The sequence below is a fragment of the Chelonoidis abingdonii genome, chromosome 8 (genome assembly GCF_003597395.2).
Source record: "Chelonoidis abingdonii isolate Lonesome George chromosome 8, CheloAbing_2.0, whole genome shotgun sequence".
Lineage (NCBI taxonomy): Eukaryota > Metazoa > Chordata > Testudines > Testudinidae > Chelonoidis > Chelonoidis abingdonii.
The window spans coordinates 37,894,828-37,914,753 of record NC_133776.1 but is presented as its reverse complement, the minus strand read 5'-3'; the positions used below and the strand labels follow the sequence as shown (position 1 = coordinate 37,914,753).

The window sequence follows — 19,926 nt, the reverse complement described above, 5'->3', positions numbered from 1 at the left end:
AAACTGAAGGCAGTATCCAAGCTCCACCGTGCGTAGGACCCAACAATCTCACGTCAACTGGGACCACGCCGGAAGGAACTAGGAAAGGCGGTTGTAGAACTGAAAGGGATCTGGGGAGGCAATTGGTACACTGCTCTTCGGCGCACACTCAAAAGTTTGGTTTAGGTCCCGGCATTGGTTTGGTGGGACCGGAATTGTTGCTCCCTTGAGGTCCAGACTGGCGTCTGCGATTATTATGACCTCTCCTTCTGGCAAAGTCTTGCCGTGGCCAAGGTGGGGGGTAAGGGTGCTGAGGTTGGAAGCGGAAGGACCGTCTTTGCGTCTGAGGCATATGCATTCCCAACGAATGCATAATTACTCTGTTGTCCTTTAGACCTTGCAGTCTGGGGTCCATCTTTTGTGAAAATAAGCCTTGACCATCAAACGGCAGGTCTTGTACTGTATGTTGCAATTCAGGTGGCAGGCCGGACACTTGCAACCATGACATACAGCGCATGGCTATGCCTGAAGCGACCGTTCTGGCCGCCGAATCAGCGGCATCTAATGAGGCTTGTAAGGAGATCCTCGAGACCCTCTTCCCCTCCTCCAGGAGTGCTGCAAATTCCTGGCGGGAACCCAGTGGAACAAACTCGACAAACTTCCCGACAGCCTCCCAGGTATTGTAACTGTATCTGATGAGGAGGGCCTGTTGGTTCAACTCCGCATAGCGGAGACCTCCCACAGAATAGATTTTTCGGCCCAACAAATCCATGCGCCGAGCTTCTCTAGATTTAGGCGCGGGGGCTTGTTGGCCGTGGTGTTCCTGTTCGTTGACGGACTGTACCACCAAGGAACAGGGAGCGGGGTGCACATAGAGGTACTCATACTCCTTGGAAGACACCATGTACTTCCGTTCGACCCCCTTGGCTGTGGGTGGGATGGAAGCTGAGGATTGCCAGATAGTGTCAGCTCTAGCCTGGATCGAACGGATGAATGGGAGAGCCACTCGGGTGGGTGTCTCCGCGGACAAGATGCTAATCACCAGGTCCTCCACCTCTGGGACCTCCTCTGCCGGCAGGTTGATGTTTTGGGCGACACGCCGCAGAAGGTCCTGGTGTGACCGGAGGTGGTCCCGATGATGACGTCCCCGCTACTGCCTCATCCTGGGAGGAGGAAGATGACAGCCCCGGGACGAGTGGGTCCTGCACTGACGCCTGGTCCAGGGGTACCTCCGGCTCCAGAAGGTCATGCGGTTCCAGTGCATGAGCACTGGTTTCCTCTGTGTCAGCAGGGAGAGGTCGGTGCCGGGCGGTCCACCTTAGATGTACACTCTGACTGCGGTACAGATGCTGGTGCTGCAGGAGCCTTGTGCCTCTTGGTCCTTGGGGAGAGGGATCGGTGCCTGCCAGAGGAATGAGCTGGTGAAGGCTGGTGCCGAGGAGTCTTCGCCAGAACGGTACGTTCCGGTGTGGAGGGAAGCACTTGTCCCCGGTGCCGGAGTCGGTGCCGAAGATGGGGGAGTTAGAGCTGCCTCCATCAAGAGTTGCTTCAGGCGAATGTCCCGCTCTTTCTTTGTCCGGGGCTTGAATGCCTTGCAGATTCGACACTTGTACACAAGGTGGGATTCTCCCAGACACTTTAAACAGGTGTCGTGCGGATCTCCTGTGGGTGTCGTGCGGATCTCCTGTGGGCGTCGGCCGATGACAGGCGCGCAAGGTTTGAAGCCTGGTGAACCGGGCATGGGCCCCAGTACCGGGGGAGGAGAAGGGGCTAGCCCCCAACCCTCTAACTACTATAAACTACTAATACAAAAAAGTTAACGAGAACTATGGAAAACTAACTATGTACACTATAACTATAGAAACGAGCGAAGAGCTAGGGAGGTGGAGATCAGCTAAGCCGTGCTCCACTGTTCCAACGACCGACACGGGCGGTAAGAAGGAACTGAGGAGCGGATGGGCCGGCAGGGGTATATATCGGGCACCATGGCAGCGATACTCCAGGGGGCGCCCTGCCAGCCCACCAAGTGTTGCTAGGGTAAAAATCTCCTACAAACGTGCATGCAGCGCGCGCACACCTAACTGGAATGGATATGAGCAAGCACTCGAAGAACCTTTAATTAGAGTGAATTTAAGAAGATTCAGCACACCACTTCTGAAAGGTTCCAACCCCTGGACGAGATGACCTCTTGAGGTCCCTTCCAACCCTGATACTACACTTGACTGGAGCCAGAGGCCCGATGATTCAACCAGACTTGAAGTGTCTCAGCTGAGAAGAGCCAGTTATCTGCACGGACCACAAGGTGCCAGAGACTGAGATTTGGGACAGAGTCACTACACAGCAGCAAAATCTCACTACACTTCCCACTCTGCATCAAAATCCACATCTGCCAACCCAAATTGATGAGGGATTTCTGTACCGGAAAATTAACCTCGTTTGCAGAGCCCTGCAGCCTTAAGACCATTTGCCTGAAACCAGCTCATTACAGAGATGGTAGTAGAGAACTGTTAGCTTACCTCTTCCCAGCTCACCTCCTTTTCCAGCTCAACTAAAGAAAATTTTCTGTGTCTGAGTAGCTCCTTTACATTAGGTTTACAGTTCTCAAACTAGTGGTCTGTAGACAGCCTGGTGATTACATGTTTCCAGGTTCCCTCATTCACATGGCTAAATTACATTTAAAAACCGCACCACACACTTACTTTCCCATATTACATTTCCGTGCAAACAGCTGCTGTGGTTGCCATAGGATGCTGTGATCTTCAGAGCTACAAATGGGAGTGGAGGTGTCTACAAAATGTTTTTGCTCTAATATGCTTCTTACACTACTAAGAAATCCAAGAATCTTTGCATTCGTCTATATTAAGATACCTAACCTGAAATAGGAGTTTCAATTCTGCAACAGGAATCTTAATACTTTCCATCTAAAGGCCTTGAAAATAATGGCGTTGGTTCTAATCACGGTTATGACAATGTAATAAAAGAGTTACTCCCTATTTACACCAGATTCAGACCCTATAAATTTTAGGGCAATGTAAGAATGGTAAGCAAGACCTGACCATGATGTATTGCCCTTTTCTGAAGTATAGATCCTACATATTTCACTCCACAATTTTCATTCACATCCCTCAAGTTTTATCTGTCTAAAGCATTTAATTTTTGCTTTAATGTGTAAAGATTTTCAGGACATGGCCAAGGTACAAAATAGTTTAATATTTTTTAAACCAGAGAGTGATTGATTTGTAAGCTCCTATGTTGGCTAAACTAGCACATATTTAACACTGCTCACTTAATTAATGTTTGCCCTCTTGGCTAGCTGGTTGTACATTTCTTTACCAGTAAGATTTTTTCAGATTTATTTCTAAATTTATTCCTTGTAATAGTGTTTAGTGCATATGAAAGCAAGTTACAAATGGCACTTGTCTAATCTTAGAACACGGGCAGAAAACATGCACGCACTTCTATAAAAATGCTCCCAATCCACTGTGAGTCTGATCAGCAAAACCCGCTTCAGTACTGGAACTCTTGAGTAGAGGCTGCCAGTCAAGTGGGCTTCTGTTCTGGTTTTGTGACAGGCACAAACAGAAATTAGGCTGAACCCAGTGAATTCCTTTTTACTTGCAATTCAATTTAAAATTTAAATGCTGGCCTCCAGAGGTAAGCAACCCTGAGCTACTCTGTCCCTTGGTTCAATGGTTATTGTCTACAAAACTATTTCCAGCTGTCTGCTACTACAGAATCTAAACTGAATTTAAGCATGCTTTGTGTACACTTCTTATGGCCTGCTAAGAAAGAAAGAAAGAAAAAACTCTGTATTTTAATTTTTATTTGCTGATTTTTAAAGCATATTCCTTCTCACAATATATGGCTAAAATACAACATAAAAATAAAGTAATTCTAAGTTTTTCTACTTTAGTTAGGTTTTTGATTAAGAACAGGACACATTTTATTTCTTATTTATTTGGCCAAAGGTTTTGAACAGGAGCATCTAAAACAATGCACCTAAATAAAAGTCACCTGATTTCCAGTGGTTCTGACTATTTACAGTTCAGTGTTTCATCCAGATTAGACAGGAGTTTGAAAAGTTTTCCCACTTAACCAACAGTACCTATCAACACAAATATCTACTCAAACAGGAATGCTACATATCCCCCCCAAAAACACACACATTAACCTTCTTTGCCTACATTTTGAAAGGAGTACAGGTACAAAAAGTTGTGTTTCATTTACAAGAAACTAGCTCCTGAGCTTACCACAGCGGAACAGAGACAACTGGGCCAGCATAGGTACTTGGTAAGTCTTCCCATCAGCTCCATTAAATGTGCGTTTCTTTGTATTTTCAGGCTGAAAACGTGATTTCCATAAACCCTTGAAATACACTGCATTTACCAGCACAAGCCTGGTCAAAGCACCATCAATAATGTCTGGAGATAAGAGATTATCAATCATACCTGAAAATAAAATAAAAAAGGTAAGGTGGAAACTGAGCATTTTCTGTTGTAATGTAAGCCAGCTGGTCATGATGAAACAGAGCCCATGTACTTTGTAATTCACTAGGTAACATTCATTCTGAATTGGAGCAAAGATGGCTGCTAACACCAGCCTGAAGAATTCTGGCTCTGCTCATTTCAGAGCCCGCTGACATCAGTGGAGTCATTTTACTGAGAAGAGTAGCAGCTGTATTAGGGCCTTAGTTTTCACTAGTGAGGGAACACTCTAGCACCCACCTAAGAGTTGTGCTCAGGCAAGGCCTTATTTAGCACATTTGTGGTGTTAACTAAACTAAACAATTAAGGCTGAAACAGCCACAGCCTGGAAATGAAAAGTTAAAAGGAAAAATCTCCAGCACTTGTTGACATCCATGCATTGCCGTCACCACAATCAATGACACATTGCAAGCATCCCCAGGATGTCACTTTCATCTCCCAACAGATATCAAGATGCAATATAAGCTAATTATGCTGTAATGCAAAATCTGAACTCTGGCCTCAGCAATATGTGGATAAAAGTTTGAATAGTGGAAGTGTTTGGTTTTGCAGTTTTTTTTTGTTTGTTTATGAAAATAACATCACTGGAATTAGCTTCATGGAAGTGACTCTTAAAAGACAATAGATACCATGCATCTTCAAGTAATTAGACAAGGTGCACCCAGGTTTAAAAAATTATTATATATACACACACACACGGGATAAATTAAGATGAGATGATTCAGTGTCTTCCCACCACTTTTTAAAAATTTTACCCCTCTCTCAACTTTAGTGTCTATAAAATAAGTGTTTAACACAGTTACACAAAAAAATTCAATACCTACCCCTTGTTTCATTTTTCACCCACTGGTTAATGGAACTGCATGCTGCATTTTGGTCTTCAAAATCCACAGTCTTGACACTGCACTGAAACACCTCTTTGTTTCTTGTAACAAAAGGCACTTCCATTTTAAAGCCACTCTTTGCAAACACTGCATTAGCAACTGTCACAATGTCTTTATTCTTCTTCGAGACTATGGCCTTGTTTATCTTCTTTAATACTTTACCAACTCCTAGTTAAAAATAACAGCAAATTTTATTTAGAAAGGAAAATGAAAGAAGTTTTAAAGGAGTTAACTTGTATCAGTAATTACTAACATCCAAACACACACACACATTAACGTGATGGGGTAAAGAAAGAATACCAATGCCACTGACAGACATTCTTCAACACTCATCTGAGCAACAGGATCTCTGACTCATCTGAAGGACACTACTTTACAGTGAAGAATTTGGCTCTTTGTCTAATCTTTGTACTGTACATCCAAGTCCTGGTGTAGTATATCAATCAATAACTTTCTGGTATGGACAACAGTTAAAATGTTTATTCTAGAATAGATACAAACAAAAAAACAAATCTAGATTAGTGTAACTGATGACAGTTTTGAGAGCTACAACATAAATTAGCTGCAATATCTTGACCTTATGTTGACATGTTTACAGCACTGCAACTTAACACAATACTACAATGTTATTTTGTGGGTGTGAGTCCTCATCTTCCCAGCAGCTACAACTGAATAAGGATATTCATTCTGGCCACTCAGAGTAGAAGCCCCATAAGCACAGGAATAAAGGTAGTTCTCAAGAGATAGAAGTCATGGGGGAAGGAAGGACTAAGACCATAAACTGAAAAACTAAGGTTGTCAATTTTGATCCCTCCATTCCATTCAGTAAGAAATAGGGTGGGATAGAAAAACGGTTTTCTGGAAACTGTGTGCTAACCAAAAGAGAGAGAGAGACCTTTGGAAAGTTTTTGGAACAAACTAAAATTAAATCTGAAGACTAGGCTACATTAGTAAGGAAATTCAGTATTAGACTCCAGCCTCTAAAAGGAAGTAGAGTATTTATCCAAGGGTATCAACTATTAATAGGTTGCAATATGCTCCATGAAAGTCTCTAGTATATGAAAGAGTGGTCTTCAAGGAAGGTGTTATGACTGGTAAGTGTAGCCATGCCCTTAGAGCAGCACAGGAAAACTACTACATTTGTCACACCTCAGTTCCACCTGTCATTAATGCTTCTAAACAAGACAAGAGAAGCAGGGAAAAAAAGCAAGATTCAAAAAAGACGATTTCAGCTCTATGTAGGATAAGTCCTCAATAGTTGGGCCTGCTGGTTATATTACTGTGAATCTTTTAGTAAGATAGATCATATGATGTCCATGTGTTCACAGTCTTCCATATTATGGGCATATTTTTTTGGTGAGCATGCCATAACGGATGTTTTCACACTAGTCTGTGGCCCACTAGCCATCCACTGAACATTTGTTGGTGGCTGCTCACGTGGTACTGTCTCTCCTCCTTGCTTCCAGCTGCTAAATTGCATTAAAGGATAGCTAAAAATGCTTTAAATATTTCACTAGAGTTACTTTCCAAGTAAGCAACTTTTGTAGCTGTCACAGGGTTATTAGGCAATCAACAAGAGAAGAGGAGGTACATGCAAACATTAAAAATAGATGACGGTCCATGAGAAACTTTATATTAAGATATGGATCACTACAGAAAAGTTTGAGAACCTGTCTCAAGTGTCTAGGATTGTTAAGACTGACTAATTCAAACCAAATAAATTCAGTTAGTTTCAATGCTTCAAAATTCTTGCAGATAGCTATGTTTAGAAAACTCAAAATGCTTTTAAATTCAAGATTATCCCATAAAAGGATATGAATCTTCAACATATGGATATTTTACTATGCAACAATAAATAATTTAGCTATACCCTAAACAGAAAACTGCACAGCAAAGCAATTAAGGATGGGACAGTGTGTTACAGGAAACATCAACGTCACTCATTCTTTATCCGTCTGAAAATGTACTCACATTTTGGAAGGTTTCACATTTCATAAACACAGTTCCTTTAAGATTCTGTAAGTGCCAGCATTCTGTGCTGTTGTTAAGCCTCACTGGCATGCTAAGAAGCTGCAAGTAGTCTCACCCTACTCTCTAGAGGAAAGGCACTGGTAGAGGAATAATAGGGATTCATGCCAATGTCAGGAACAGAGACTGAAAGAAAGGGGTGTTTGAACAGAAAAAAGGCCCAGGAGAGGCTAGAGAGTCTGGGATCTTGACAGAAGAAACAGAAGCAAAGCCAAAAAAAGCACCAAAAGATCCAAAAGAGAGCCCTCCAACTAAGTGGGCTCAGAGACCTATAACAAACTAAATATAAAAATATTTTATTGCCCAATAATTTCTGAAATCTTGAATTAAAGACTGTTTTAGTACAACAGGAATAGAGGCATTGAAATCTACCCATACTGTGCTGGCACTGGACCTCAACTTTGTGCTGCAGAGATTATTTGTAAAGCTAAGAGGACTGTTTAGTCTCATTCATTTCTTGGCCCCTTGGCTGAAACTCTCAACAAAGGTCTGTATCCTGGGACAGTCCCAAAACATATGAGCCAGTGTGGCTCTAGGAGACCCAAATCTCCAGCAGAAATATATTTTGGCAAGGCCACACACTGTAACCTACACAGGGACCAGTATGAACAAAAACAAAAAACAGTTAGTTACTTTTTGTAACTCTTGTTTTTCAAGATGTGTTGCTCATGTCCATTCCATTCTAGGTGTGCGAGAGCCCACAGCTGTCGGAGACTTTTGCCTTAGCAGTATCTGTAGGGTCAGCTGTGGCGCCCCCTTGACTGCTGTGCTCATGCATCGGTATGTTAGGCACTGACGACCCTACACCCTCTCAGTTCTTTCTTGCCAGAAACTCTAACAGAGGGGTTGGAGGGCAGGTAATGGAATGGACACGAGTAACATCTTGAAGAACAACAGTTACGAAAGATAGGTACCCTTTTTTTCTTCGAGTGCTTGCTCATGTCCATTCCATTCTAGGTGGCTCAAAAGCAGTATCTACAGAGGTGAGCTCAGAGTTCATGGTTTCATGTCTTGTAGCACTGCCCTACCAAAGCCAGCATCATCCCAGGCCTGCTGGGTAAGTGCATAGTGGGAAGTAAACGTATGGACAGATGACCAGGTGGCTGCCCTGCAGATGTTCTGAATAGGCACCTGGGCCAGAAAAGCTGAGGCCTGCACCTCGGTCAAATGGGCGGTGACAATCACCTGGGGCAGCACCTTCACTTGATCATAGCAGAAGCAAATGCAGGCGGTGATCCAAGAAGAAATTATTTGGGCAGATACAGGATGTCCTTTCATCCTGTCAGCCACTGTGATGAACAACTGCGTAGACTTACAGAATGGCTTGGTCCTGTTGATGTAGAAGGCTAGGGACCTCCTAACATCCAAGGCATGTAGTCTATGTTCCTCCTCTGACTTAAGCGGCTTTGAAAAGAAGACCGATAAGTAAATGTCCTGGCTTGAATGAAACAGATCACCTTGGGCAGAATTCCCGGGTGTGGTCTCAACTGGATTTTGTCCTTGTAGAAGGCCATATAGGGTGGTTCCGAGGTGAGCACCTGAATCGCCAAGACTTGGTGGGCTGAATTCACTGTAACCAGCAATATAACCTTTCAGGACAGGAGAAGAAGAGAACAGGAAGCCAAAGGCTCAAAAGGAGGACCTGTGAGCTGCGACAGCACCAGATTCAAGTCCCACAGAGGAACAGGATCCTTGACATGCAGGTAGAGGTACTCAAGGCCCTAGAGGAATCTGTCCATCTGGCAGATCCTCTAGGATTGACCAGTTGATCACGATCAACCAGTTGGTGACACACTGAGGTACAGATTAGGTAGAACAAAGATCTATGAAGAACTGCTCTTGAGAATGGCAAGACAAGGCACTCCAACCTCATGGGCAGTAAGAAGGTACTAAGAGGTCATAGGGTTGGCAGCGCCTAATATACCGATGCATGGGTATGACACTCAAGGGGGCACCACAGCTGGCCCTATGGATACTGCTAAGGCAAAAGTCTCCGACAACTGTGCTTGTGGGCGCGCACAAACCTAGAATGGAATCAACATGAGCAAGCACTCGAAGAAATAATTTTCTGCCAGATCAGTCAATCGTAGATCAACAGTAGAGTCTTAAAATGGTTTGCCCACTGGCAAGGGGTCAATAATACACACCAATCTTAATTCCAGTCATGGTACAGGCAATCTAAATTCGGGAGAATCTTTTGGGTCAGGAAGTCATAACAGGCTACAGATGTTCAAGTGAACCTAGAGAGCTCTCTACACACCACCAGTTCTGGAGTGTTTGGTGCTCCCAAGCACATCAGGATCAAATGTGTCTTTCAAGAGATGCTTAAGCTGCAAGTAATGCCATGTAGCTGGACCAGGTAGATTGTATTGTTGTTGGAGGGGTGCTTGGAATGGCAGAAACTGATTTTCTGAGATCAAGAGATCCAAATTATCCCTATATCTTTCTACACCCTCCACCTAAATAGTTTATAGGTCACCCCAAAGCATGGCACCAACGACAGTGAGAAGAGATGGAATTTGAATTTTCTAGCTAAACTGGGTCCATGTTTATCTGGTAACCTATACTGTAGAGGACATTTTATGAGGTATGGCCTTCTCTTAGTGCTAACCTTACTTTGCATTACAAGCCAGTTTTAGTAAACAATGTAGCACAATTTGAAGAACCTCCCATTAAAATATATTGTTCTTCCAGCCTTAAAAGTTTATGCAGGTTTTTTATGAAGTGATTCATAACATTATTATTAATAATAATCAATAACAGATAAAAACTGACCATTTACGCTGTATCTCATCACAGTTGTCAGCTGCTTCTTTGTCTTGCCATCAGCACCCAGCTGAAGTATTCCCAGTACAGATGCAATCCCATGTGGAGAAACCACAATATTCTCCTGAGGTCTAGCTCTGACTATCTGATTGAAAACTTGGATTCCAATGTCAGAGCCTAGTTCCTCAAGAGATAAAGGATTGAACTGGGACCACACAGAAGTTAAAGTCACGGTGGTGAAAAGGAGAAGGAAGTGCCAGTTCATGATTTCTAAACAAAAATAACCTAAAGGAGACAAAAAAAAGTTAAAGACCACTTTCATGAGCATAAAAATTCTCTGCTACGGTTACATGTTAACATTAGCTAAATGCAGTGTAGTTGTAGCTGGCTGTCTCTAAAGTTAGCTAAAGTCAGACATATGTAGTGGATGTTTTGTGAAAACTTCACATAGCTTTGCCAATAAGCCTCAAAGCTCAAGTTCAGCACCCCTACCATTCCCTCCAGAAACAGAAAGAATGACATTTGTGCCGAGTTATATGGTTAGTTTATGTCATTCATATAAACAAAGACTTTCAGTGCAATTCTGGCAATGTCCCAAATCAGCATTGTATTGAAATTTGTATAGTCATTTATATTAAGGCAAAAGGATTACACAGTGGGTGTAAAACTCTACAAGGTCAGAATGGTAAGTTTGCACCTATCTTGCATGAGTGTAAATGATCACACAAGGTGCAAAGCAACAACGGACAGTGTACTTGAATTCTGCTAGAATCTTGGAAATGAAAAACCAGAAATGTTGTATTTGTCAAGGCTATATCATAGTTCAAGGGACATAATTCAATCATGGTTTGCTCCTGTACTGTTGACAGAACCAGGGCACAATTTAAATGCACCCAAGAATAGTCATGACCCAACCTAGTCCCCCAGCACAATTGTATTTGTAGTGTATATGTATCCAGAGAGAACTTCATGGGTCTTGGTTTATTAAGTTATCGAGATGAGGAATTCAGATTCAATATATACTATATGCATGCATGTTACAGTCCTTAGTTTGGAGAGGAGATAGCTTTTTTTATTTTAGGATTTGGAAAACTGTTTGCCTATGTTCGTTTTAAACTTCTTGCCTATCAACCTATGGCCCTTTAAAGTTAAAACTTTTTTTTTTTGAAAATTTTTATAACCATTCTTAAAGGATTGATGTATAAGCAACTATTAGTTTGCAAAACGATGAGTTGGAGCTCTCTGAGCATACTGCAGACTAAACTGGATTTGAACAGTAGCAGTTGACAGAGTTTTTAAGGGAAACTACAGAGGTAACTGAGATCCTATCTATCTACATCACAATACAACCATGTTAGTTACAACACAGTTGACAGCAATCAAGTACAGTTTCCTTGACACTTACAGATAAGATTTTTCTCCCCTTGTCCTCCTCCTCTGAGAGCCATGATATAGGCTAGAGCAGAACCAATTATAGGAAAAGTTATTCAATCACGTGAACTAGAAGCTGAATTTCAATCCATCATGTTGACTATTAGTTTTGTTTATGAACATTCTTACTAGTAGGGTTTATTTGTACTAATATATTTGTAAACAAACCTAAGTGTCAAATTTTGTTTTAGCTAGATGAGGAAATAAGAGACTTCCTTTTCAAAGATTGTCCAGTGCAAAAAGGAGGAGTGGTGGTGAAGGTGTTGTTTCTTTGAGTTAAGTCACTACGGCCTGCCATTTGTAAGCAAGCCAGGTTGTGACAATGAAACTATGCTGGTAATGCCAATGTTAAGGTTGCCTCCTGGCCTACGTGCATCTTTTTGACTGTGCTGAATAGGCACATGACAAAAAACAGCAACTTAGTAAATGCACTTGGTAGATAGGTGAAACAGTGATGTAAAAGGAACAAGATCAAGTGTCTGAAAAATACATTGTCACTGAACAATACTGCCAAAACCTTTAACCAAAGTTTTTGCATTAACACATTTAAACAATATTAACAGGACATCAGATTTTACCTTTTGCAGGACTACGCAAAAACTTTAATCAGAGACAATTAAATAAACTAGTTAAGGATATTGCTGCAATCTGCATGGCTTGGGACTGTGCATATAAATGCCAATATGCAATTACTCTTAAACTGGATCCAAGAACTAATTATACAACAGGTAATTTTATTTATTTATTTATTTAGACAATTATGTTCCAGGTAAGGCCTGACTCAAGGGGCTTGGTAAAGAAAGAATTAAAAATATTCTAAAAATTCCCTAATCCTGTCAGCCTAATTCCTCCCAGCTCCACAAACTGTCCTGAGCCTCTCTCCGAGAGAAGCAAGAAACCAGGATGGGTGTAATGAAAGCCCTGTTTTCTGCATTCATCTAATCAGGGAACAGAAACAATACCATGTGGCAAAAATGACTAGTCTCGGCAGATATGGCACAAGTACAGTTCACATCTATATGCTAAAATATGTTCATATAGACCAATTAATTAGAAATGCACAAATATGTAAAAAAGAATTTGCTTGTGAATGGAAAAATCTAGCTCATTGGATAAACTGTTATAAATAGCTCACACAGATCTAAGATGATGCCAATATTTTTCTTCCATAGTATTTAAGCATGAATGTAGCAATATAGCTGCTTGCAGCAAACAACAAAAGAGAGACCTTAATATTGATTTTCCATGTTCTCAGAGTCAAGTCAGGTTTGAGTCTTGCTTTTGTGATTCAGTGAACAATTTACAGTCTCTCTCATATAAACTCCCACAGATGTAACACCATCCCAGCCTAACCTCCCTTCTTAAGACAGAGAAAAATGCACTAAAATGGTAAACGGCTGGGCTTAGCAGGTGTCTACTGACTAAGTGAAAGCTTTCAAAGTAATGAGCATGTGAAAAACAAATTTGTCCCCTGCCCTATTCCCCCACCAGTGCCCTAGGTCTAGGGAAGGATATGGGTCTAGTCCAGTTCGGTCTTGGGAGGGATTTGGGTTTGGTTCAGTCTGGATTTGCGAGGGATGTGGCTCTGGTCCAGTTTGTAGGATTCAAAGTGGGAAAGAATGCAGGACAGGTCCAGTTTGCTCTGAGGAGGGAAGTGGGTTAGGTCTGATTTGGAGGGTTGGCCTAGTCTTTTAGGGGCACACCTGGTCTTGATCTTAGTCTCTGTGCTACAACTCTCAACCAAGAGACAATTAAAATGCCATAAGCTAGTGATTTTATGAGGGGTGCATCTGTCCATGGGAATGCTACAGAGAACATCTTTATGTTAATGCCTTACTGAATACCAGCATTTAGAATGATCAATGGCATGTTGATTTACTTAATTAGTCCAGACAAATTCAAAGTACCACCCACATTTAACTCTAGTTGGAAGTTAAGGTACTGTACGTTTAAAAATTACCTGTAAGAGCAACAATGTGGTATGTATGCTCTTCAGCTGGTTAAAAAGATACAGAACATACTCCTTTGAGTTTTCACATCCCAATTCAATACCACACTTGTTTTGTGTGCACATGCGCTTGTTCATTCTCTCTCTCTCACTCACATTAAATGTCAATGTTAATTTCTATACCGATATATTTCCCTTCCCCCACTACACCTTCGACACAAGAGTTCACAGGAATTGCAATGTTTTGGAGACACCAATCTATCTCAATTTCCTGAGAACATGTCAAATTCACTCATCCTCATACAGTGGACAGCAGAAATTCAGAGATCTCTCTAGTCCCCAAATATTTCTTAACTTAGTTCTCTTTAGTTTAGTCAGAGTTTCCCTATTCAGAAAGTCCTAAAATGGCCAAGAATCAAGAAGAGCGTAAGACAAGGTAGCCAAGAGGCAGACCGCAAGCAAAATCCGCACCAGCAGACACTTTTGAATGGACCCCAAAAATCATATTTAACTTATCATTGTTATTTTATTATTATTTTCTCTAGAGTCTGGACCTTGACTATATCTTGACCAAGAAATTTGGAACTTGACAAAAAATAATTGACTACCCTTGCTGTAAGAGCAAGGCCAACAATAGGCTCTTCCGATGGCAGGACATTCTAGGCCAGTTGAGTCTCTCATGCCAGCCCTTTGAAGAGTCACATGATGAGTCTGAGGCAGTAAACCATCCCCACAGCAGCAAGGAACAAGTCTGCTAGCCAAGTATTTTTGGACCAGGTAGGCAACAGAAATGCACAAGCAAATTAGGGCTCCCTTATTTCTTCCTTTTTATTAGTCAACTCCTTTATTGCAGCTACAGATCATCTGGACACAGGTAAATGGTGGACAACAAACATAATAAATCAGTTGTGTTAAGATGAAGTAAACCCACAGTTAAAATCTGCCATTTAAAACTAAATATATCCTCCTGAAAGAATCATAAAGTGCAACTATTAAAGGGGTCAGATCTCTGGAGAATGACTTTTCTATCCTAATGTACCCTTGCCATGATGTAGTAATTTATAACATGAGGGAAAACAATTCCAACTCTCCATTTAAATCCACATGAACTACTGGCAGGATGACTGGATCCTTCCAAGAAGAGCTATAGAGTTAAAGTCTATGGGAATTTTGCTTGAATAAAGATTACATGATCAGGCCCAAAAACGAATTCTTTAGGGAATCCGAAGCATAATGCTGCTTATTTTTAATCAGAGTGCCAACCATTCCACTACCTTACAATTTAAATTCTCATGACAGTTATACTACAAACTTTTGCCAGGATACCAGATATTTTATTTCAAGTTAGTATTTTTACAAAGCTCGAATGCCTGAAGCTAAAGACAGAAGTTTTACTTTTGCTGCTAACCCTCTGTCCAGTCCTGCAGGAGAAATGCTCAACAAAACTTGTAAATCTTAATTGAGACTGGCTGTGCTGCACAGAACAACTCTTCCTTCAAAGCAGTAAGACCAAAATCTAGCTGCATAGTGATGCAAGGCAGAGCAGGATGAATCCATCAGGAATATGTTGCCACGACTGATAGTAGCAGTTATATCCAGTTGGCAAGCTCTTCTTCATGCTGGTTAAAGGCTGTTCGCAACTCTTCAATTGCCTAAAATTCTCAGGCTCTTATCTCATCTTGCCCACTAAAGTTGCCAGCCTCACGCACCATTAGCTTCCTCCTTTTAGTCCTCTCTTTCTGTTCCGTCTCTAGGCATGCCATCTACCACCATGGTTCATCAGCTCTACGCATTCACAATTCTTTTCTTGCACAATGCTCACCAAATGTGGGCAAATCCAACCAAACCCTCAAAGGTATAAGACAACATTTATCCTTCTCTGGGGCTTTCCAGTGTCCTCTCAGAGTTATTTCCTCCCTTTTGTCTTTTAGGTATTCAGTATTCTGGGACAGGGAATGAGAAAATAGGGGCTCGTATGCCACCCAAGGACATTATTGTTGCCTAACAAATTGTTGCTTAACAAATGACAATCACTAGATTTTCAGATTTGCCTACTTCGAAAAAAATGGCTGAGTCAGGTGCAGTAGATTGGTCTTGCTGCATCTCCTAAATTACGCTGTTTACTACTCAGTAGCTGGAAGATTTAGTATGTGTAAAATGTTGCTAAGAAAAGCTGATTGCTAGTTTTTAGAATGTTTTAAAATAGTTATAGCACTTACTACTATATTAATCTTAACAGCGATAATAGCTTGCTGGCTGCATAAATTGGTTTAGTACATGCAAATCAATATATTTTCTGTGAACAATTTGGAAAACTAAAGGATTTCTGCCTTAGACTTTATATTGCGCAGCAAACCACATGATATACTATGTAGTAACTAAGAACAGTATTGTATTACTGTATGCTAGGAGGCACAGTCATGGATCAGGATCCCACAGTGCTAGGCGTTGTATAAACAAAGAAAAAGAAGAAGATGGCCCCTACCCCAAGGAGCTTACAACCTAAGTATAAGACAAGTAACTACAGATGAATACAGATAGACAGGGCAGTATGAGGATAACAACGTTACCTGCTGCATGAGGGAGCTGTGAGGATAAACACATTAAAAGATTGTGAGACTCCCATTACTATAGTAATAGCAGCCATGTAAGTACCCAGGAGGGATTAAAATGGTGTGTTTATTTAAAAAATGAAAACAAAGTGGAACAAATCTTCTGAGAGGATGGTTTAGCCAGTTTGGGATTACATCGCAGTCTTGAGTCAAAAAAACTCAGTTATACGTGAAAGGAAGAGGGTACAATTTCAATACTCAGTAGGATTTGGGGGTTTATTCAACACATCTGTCTTCCTTCTTTCCCCCCAGCTCCCCAAAACCAAGAGACTATTTAAAACTGGATGGGGGTCAGTTGGAGAAAGCACCATTTCACTGAACATCAAATATGATGGACAATAAAGAAATTTGTGGCAAATCTGCAACTGGTATGAGTTGTCATAGCTCCATTTAAATTAATTGAGCTATGAAAATTTATACCAGCAGAGGCTCTGCCCATTATATACTGGGAAACATGTCATTGTCTAATTTTTGACCCAATAGATTTGGAAATGTAAATTATATTTAAAATATACAGAGAAATTAAATTGCGTTTCCTAATGAACCACACTCTACCAAACATATTAGGTGTATTTCCAAGATTCTACACCTTAGCGTTCTGAGATACTTTCTGTTCTTGTTATAGAAACTTGGATTCTAGTGTAATCTCTGTCACTGGCTTCCCATTGTGATCTCACTTAAGCTCAATACTAAATTTCCTACTTTATAAAATGGAAAAGCTTTCCTACTCCCAAGAGGACATAAAGCTAAATTAATTGTACAATGAACTAAGATCCTTGTCTGGAAGATGCTGTAAGTACAAAATACTATTGCAGTGAAAGAAGCCCAAATTCAGTAACAGTCAAAGGTATGGCAGATATAAAGGACGATTCTGTAAGAGATAGATAGCCATCATTTCTCTGGCTGAAAGCGGGTCAAGTTACACAAGATTTAGTATGACCCGCTGACTTGATATCTAGTTCTTTTAAAATATTTAATATTGTGTTTGAAACAGTGCTACCTCTGCATAGTTGCATAAAGCTATTATTTGTGTTGTTGCATTTTTAAAGTGACCCTGCAAGTTGTATTCCATCACTAAATAGTGACAACACAACTCTTGAATATTCTGTGAATGATAAGAAAAGAATGTTGGTTAGTCAGGATCTAATGCACAAGCAGATCTGACAGTAGCTTTGTACAAACTCATCTGTGTCTGAGACCTATGATAAACAGGACAAATGATTTGCAGCTACAATACAGCATGCCCTTTCAAGTCTCTTGATCATGAGAAGCCGCTGTAAATACAGGTATGTCAAGAAGGGTGTTCTGACCATTTTATTTCAGTTTCACTTGTTACAGCAGATCTTCCAAAGTGATAGGTGACTTGCACTTATACAACTTTATGATCATACCACTCAACATACAAAACTAACTGGTGGATTTTTAGAGCCCTTATCTGAGAGTTGAGAACATAATTCATCTTTGTTTGGGATGTAACCCAGGATTCAAATATTTATCTTCAGAGATGAAAGGCTAGCAGATTAGTGTTCTGTAAAACGTTCTGTAATATTGAATTGACAGACAATACAAAATGTCAAATTCTGCTCTCAGTAACACCAGACTAAATGCAGACTAACTCCATTGCTAGCAGGACTTTTACATTCAGAGTAGCCTCAAACATTGGACTCTAGTAGGATGATGGCAGCAACTGAACTATATGTCATCTTCACTAATATAACACTGGTCTACAATTTTTGAGAAGTCATCTGCTTCAGAGATAAAATGTGGTATTTATTATGTATTTTGATGTGCTGAATTCAAATATGACAATTAAAACAATTGATTGGCTACTGTTTCTAAGATATTTAAGTTTTTACAATTTTATGTCTATGTATATTGTGTAGATAGTAGAGTTTTAATCATAAATTGTAAACCTAGGTCTTTTCATGTGTTTATGGTTGCTTTACATGATAATATTTCACCTGTCCTGTTTATGTAACACTTTAAAAATCAGCAAAAGGGTTATATAAATAAAATTTATTATGAAACAAAAGCAAAAAACTATTATGTACATAGTTTAGTCCTATTCAGTGTCTACTCGGCGCTTCTTGGCTTGTCTCTTGTATTCATTAAATGGAGCATCTCTTGTCACTGTCCAGCAATAGTCTGCAAGCATTGATGGGCTCCATTTGCCCTGATAGCGTTTTCTCCATTGTTGCAATGTCCTGGTGAAATCGCTCGCCGTGCTCGTCGCTCACTGCTCCGCAGTTCGGTGGAAAAAAATCTAGATGAGAGTGCAAAAAATGTATCTTTAGTGACATGTTGCAACCAAGGCTTTTGTATGCCTTGAGGAGGTTTTCCCCAACAACCTGTAGTTGTCTGCCTTGTTGTTTCGAGAAAATTTATTGCCACTAACTGGAAGGCTTTCCATGCCGTCTTTTCCTTGCCACGCAGTGCATGGTCAAATGCATCATCTCGAAGAAGTTCACGAATCTGAGGACCAACAAAGACACCTTCCTTTATCTTAGCTTCACTTAACCTTGGAAATTTTCCACGGAGGTACTTGAAAGCTGCTGTTGTTTTGTCAATGGCCTTGACAAAGTTCTTCATCAGACCCAGCTTGATGTGTAAGGGTGGTAACAAAATCTTCCTTGATTCAACAAGTGGTGGATGCTGAACACTTTTCCTCCCAGGCTCCAATGACTGTCGGAGTGGCCAGTCTTTTCTTGATGTAGTGGGAATCTCTTGCACGACTATCCATTCGCAGAGAAAACAGCAGTACTTTGTGTATCCAGTCTGCAGACCAAGCAAGAGAGCAACAACCTTCAAATCGCCACAAAGCTGCCACTGATGTTTGGTCATAGTTTATGCACCTCAAAAGTTGTTTCATGTTGTCATAGGTTTCCTTCATATGGACTGCATGACCAACTGGAATTGATGGCAAAACATTGCCATTATGCAGCAAAACAGCTTTAAGACTCGTCTTCGATGAATCAATGAACAGTCTCCACTCATCTGGATCGTGAACGATGTTGAGGCTGCCATCACACCATCGATGTTGTTGCAGGCTACAAGATCACCTTCCATGAAGAAGAATGGGACAAGATCCTTTTGACGGTCACGGAACATGGAAACCCTAACATCACCTGCCAGGAGATTCCACTGCTGTAGTCTGGAGCCCAACAGCTCTGCCTTACTCTTGGGTAGTTCCAAATCCCTGACAAGGTCATTCAGTTCACCTTGTGTTATGAGTGTGGTTCAGAGGAGAGGATGGGAGAAAATGTGGTCCTGTGACATTGATGGTTCAGGACCAGAAGTTTTCATCCTCTTCCTCGTCTGACTCAAGTGAGAATGATTCTGGTGCATCAGGAACCGGCAGTCCTTCTCCGTGGGGTACTGGGCGTATAGCTGATGGAATGTTTGGATAATGCACAGTCCACTTTTTCTTCTTTGACACACCTTTCCCAACTGGAGGCACCATGCAGAAGTAACAATTGCTGGTATGATCTGTTGGCTCTCTCCAAATCATTGGCACTGCAAAAGGCATAGATTTCCTTTTCCTGTTCAACCACTGGCGAAGATTTGTTGCACAAGTGTTGCAGCATATGTGTGGGGCCCACCTCTTGTCCTGATCTCCAATTTTGCAGCCAAAATAAAGGTGATAGGCTTTCTTAACCATAGTGGTTATACTGCGCTTTTGTGATGCAAAAGTCACTTCACCACAAACATAGCAGAAGTTATCTGCACTGTTCACACAAGTACGAGGCATCTCTGCTCACTTTGGCTAAACAGAAATGTGTCCCTTTGCAAAATCA

The 19,926-nt window shown here is 41.1% G+C and overlaps 1 protein-coding gene across 2 annotated transcripts in view; it reads right to left on the bottom strand.

Annotated features, from left to right (window-relative positions):
- Positions 1-19,926, bottom strand: part of SERPINE2 (serpin family E member 2) — a 112,697-nt gene that overhangs the window by 11,183 nt on the left and 81,588 nt on the right. For both annotated transcript variants that reach the window (XM_075068546.1, XM_032777916.2), the window contains exons 2-4: positions 10,151-10,426; positions 5,288-5,515; positions 4,230-4,427 (exon numbers count right to left, since the gene is read on the bottom strand). In XM_075068546.1, coding sequence (XP_074924647.1) covers positions 4,230-4,427; positions 5,288-5,515; positions 10,151-10,406 — 682 coding nt within the window. In that variant the 5' untranslated portion in view covers positions 10,407-10,426. The remainder of the gene's footprint in view (positions 1-4,229; positions 4,428-5,287; positions 5,516-10,150; positions 10,427-19,926) is intronic.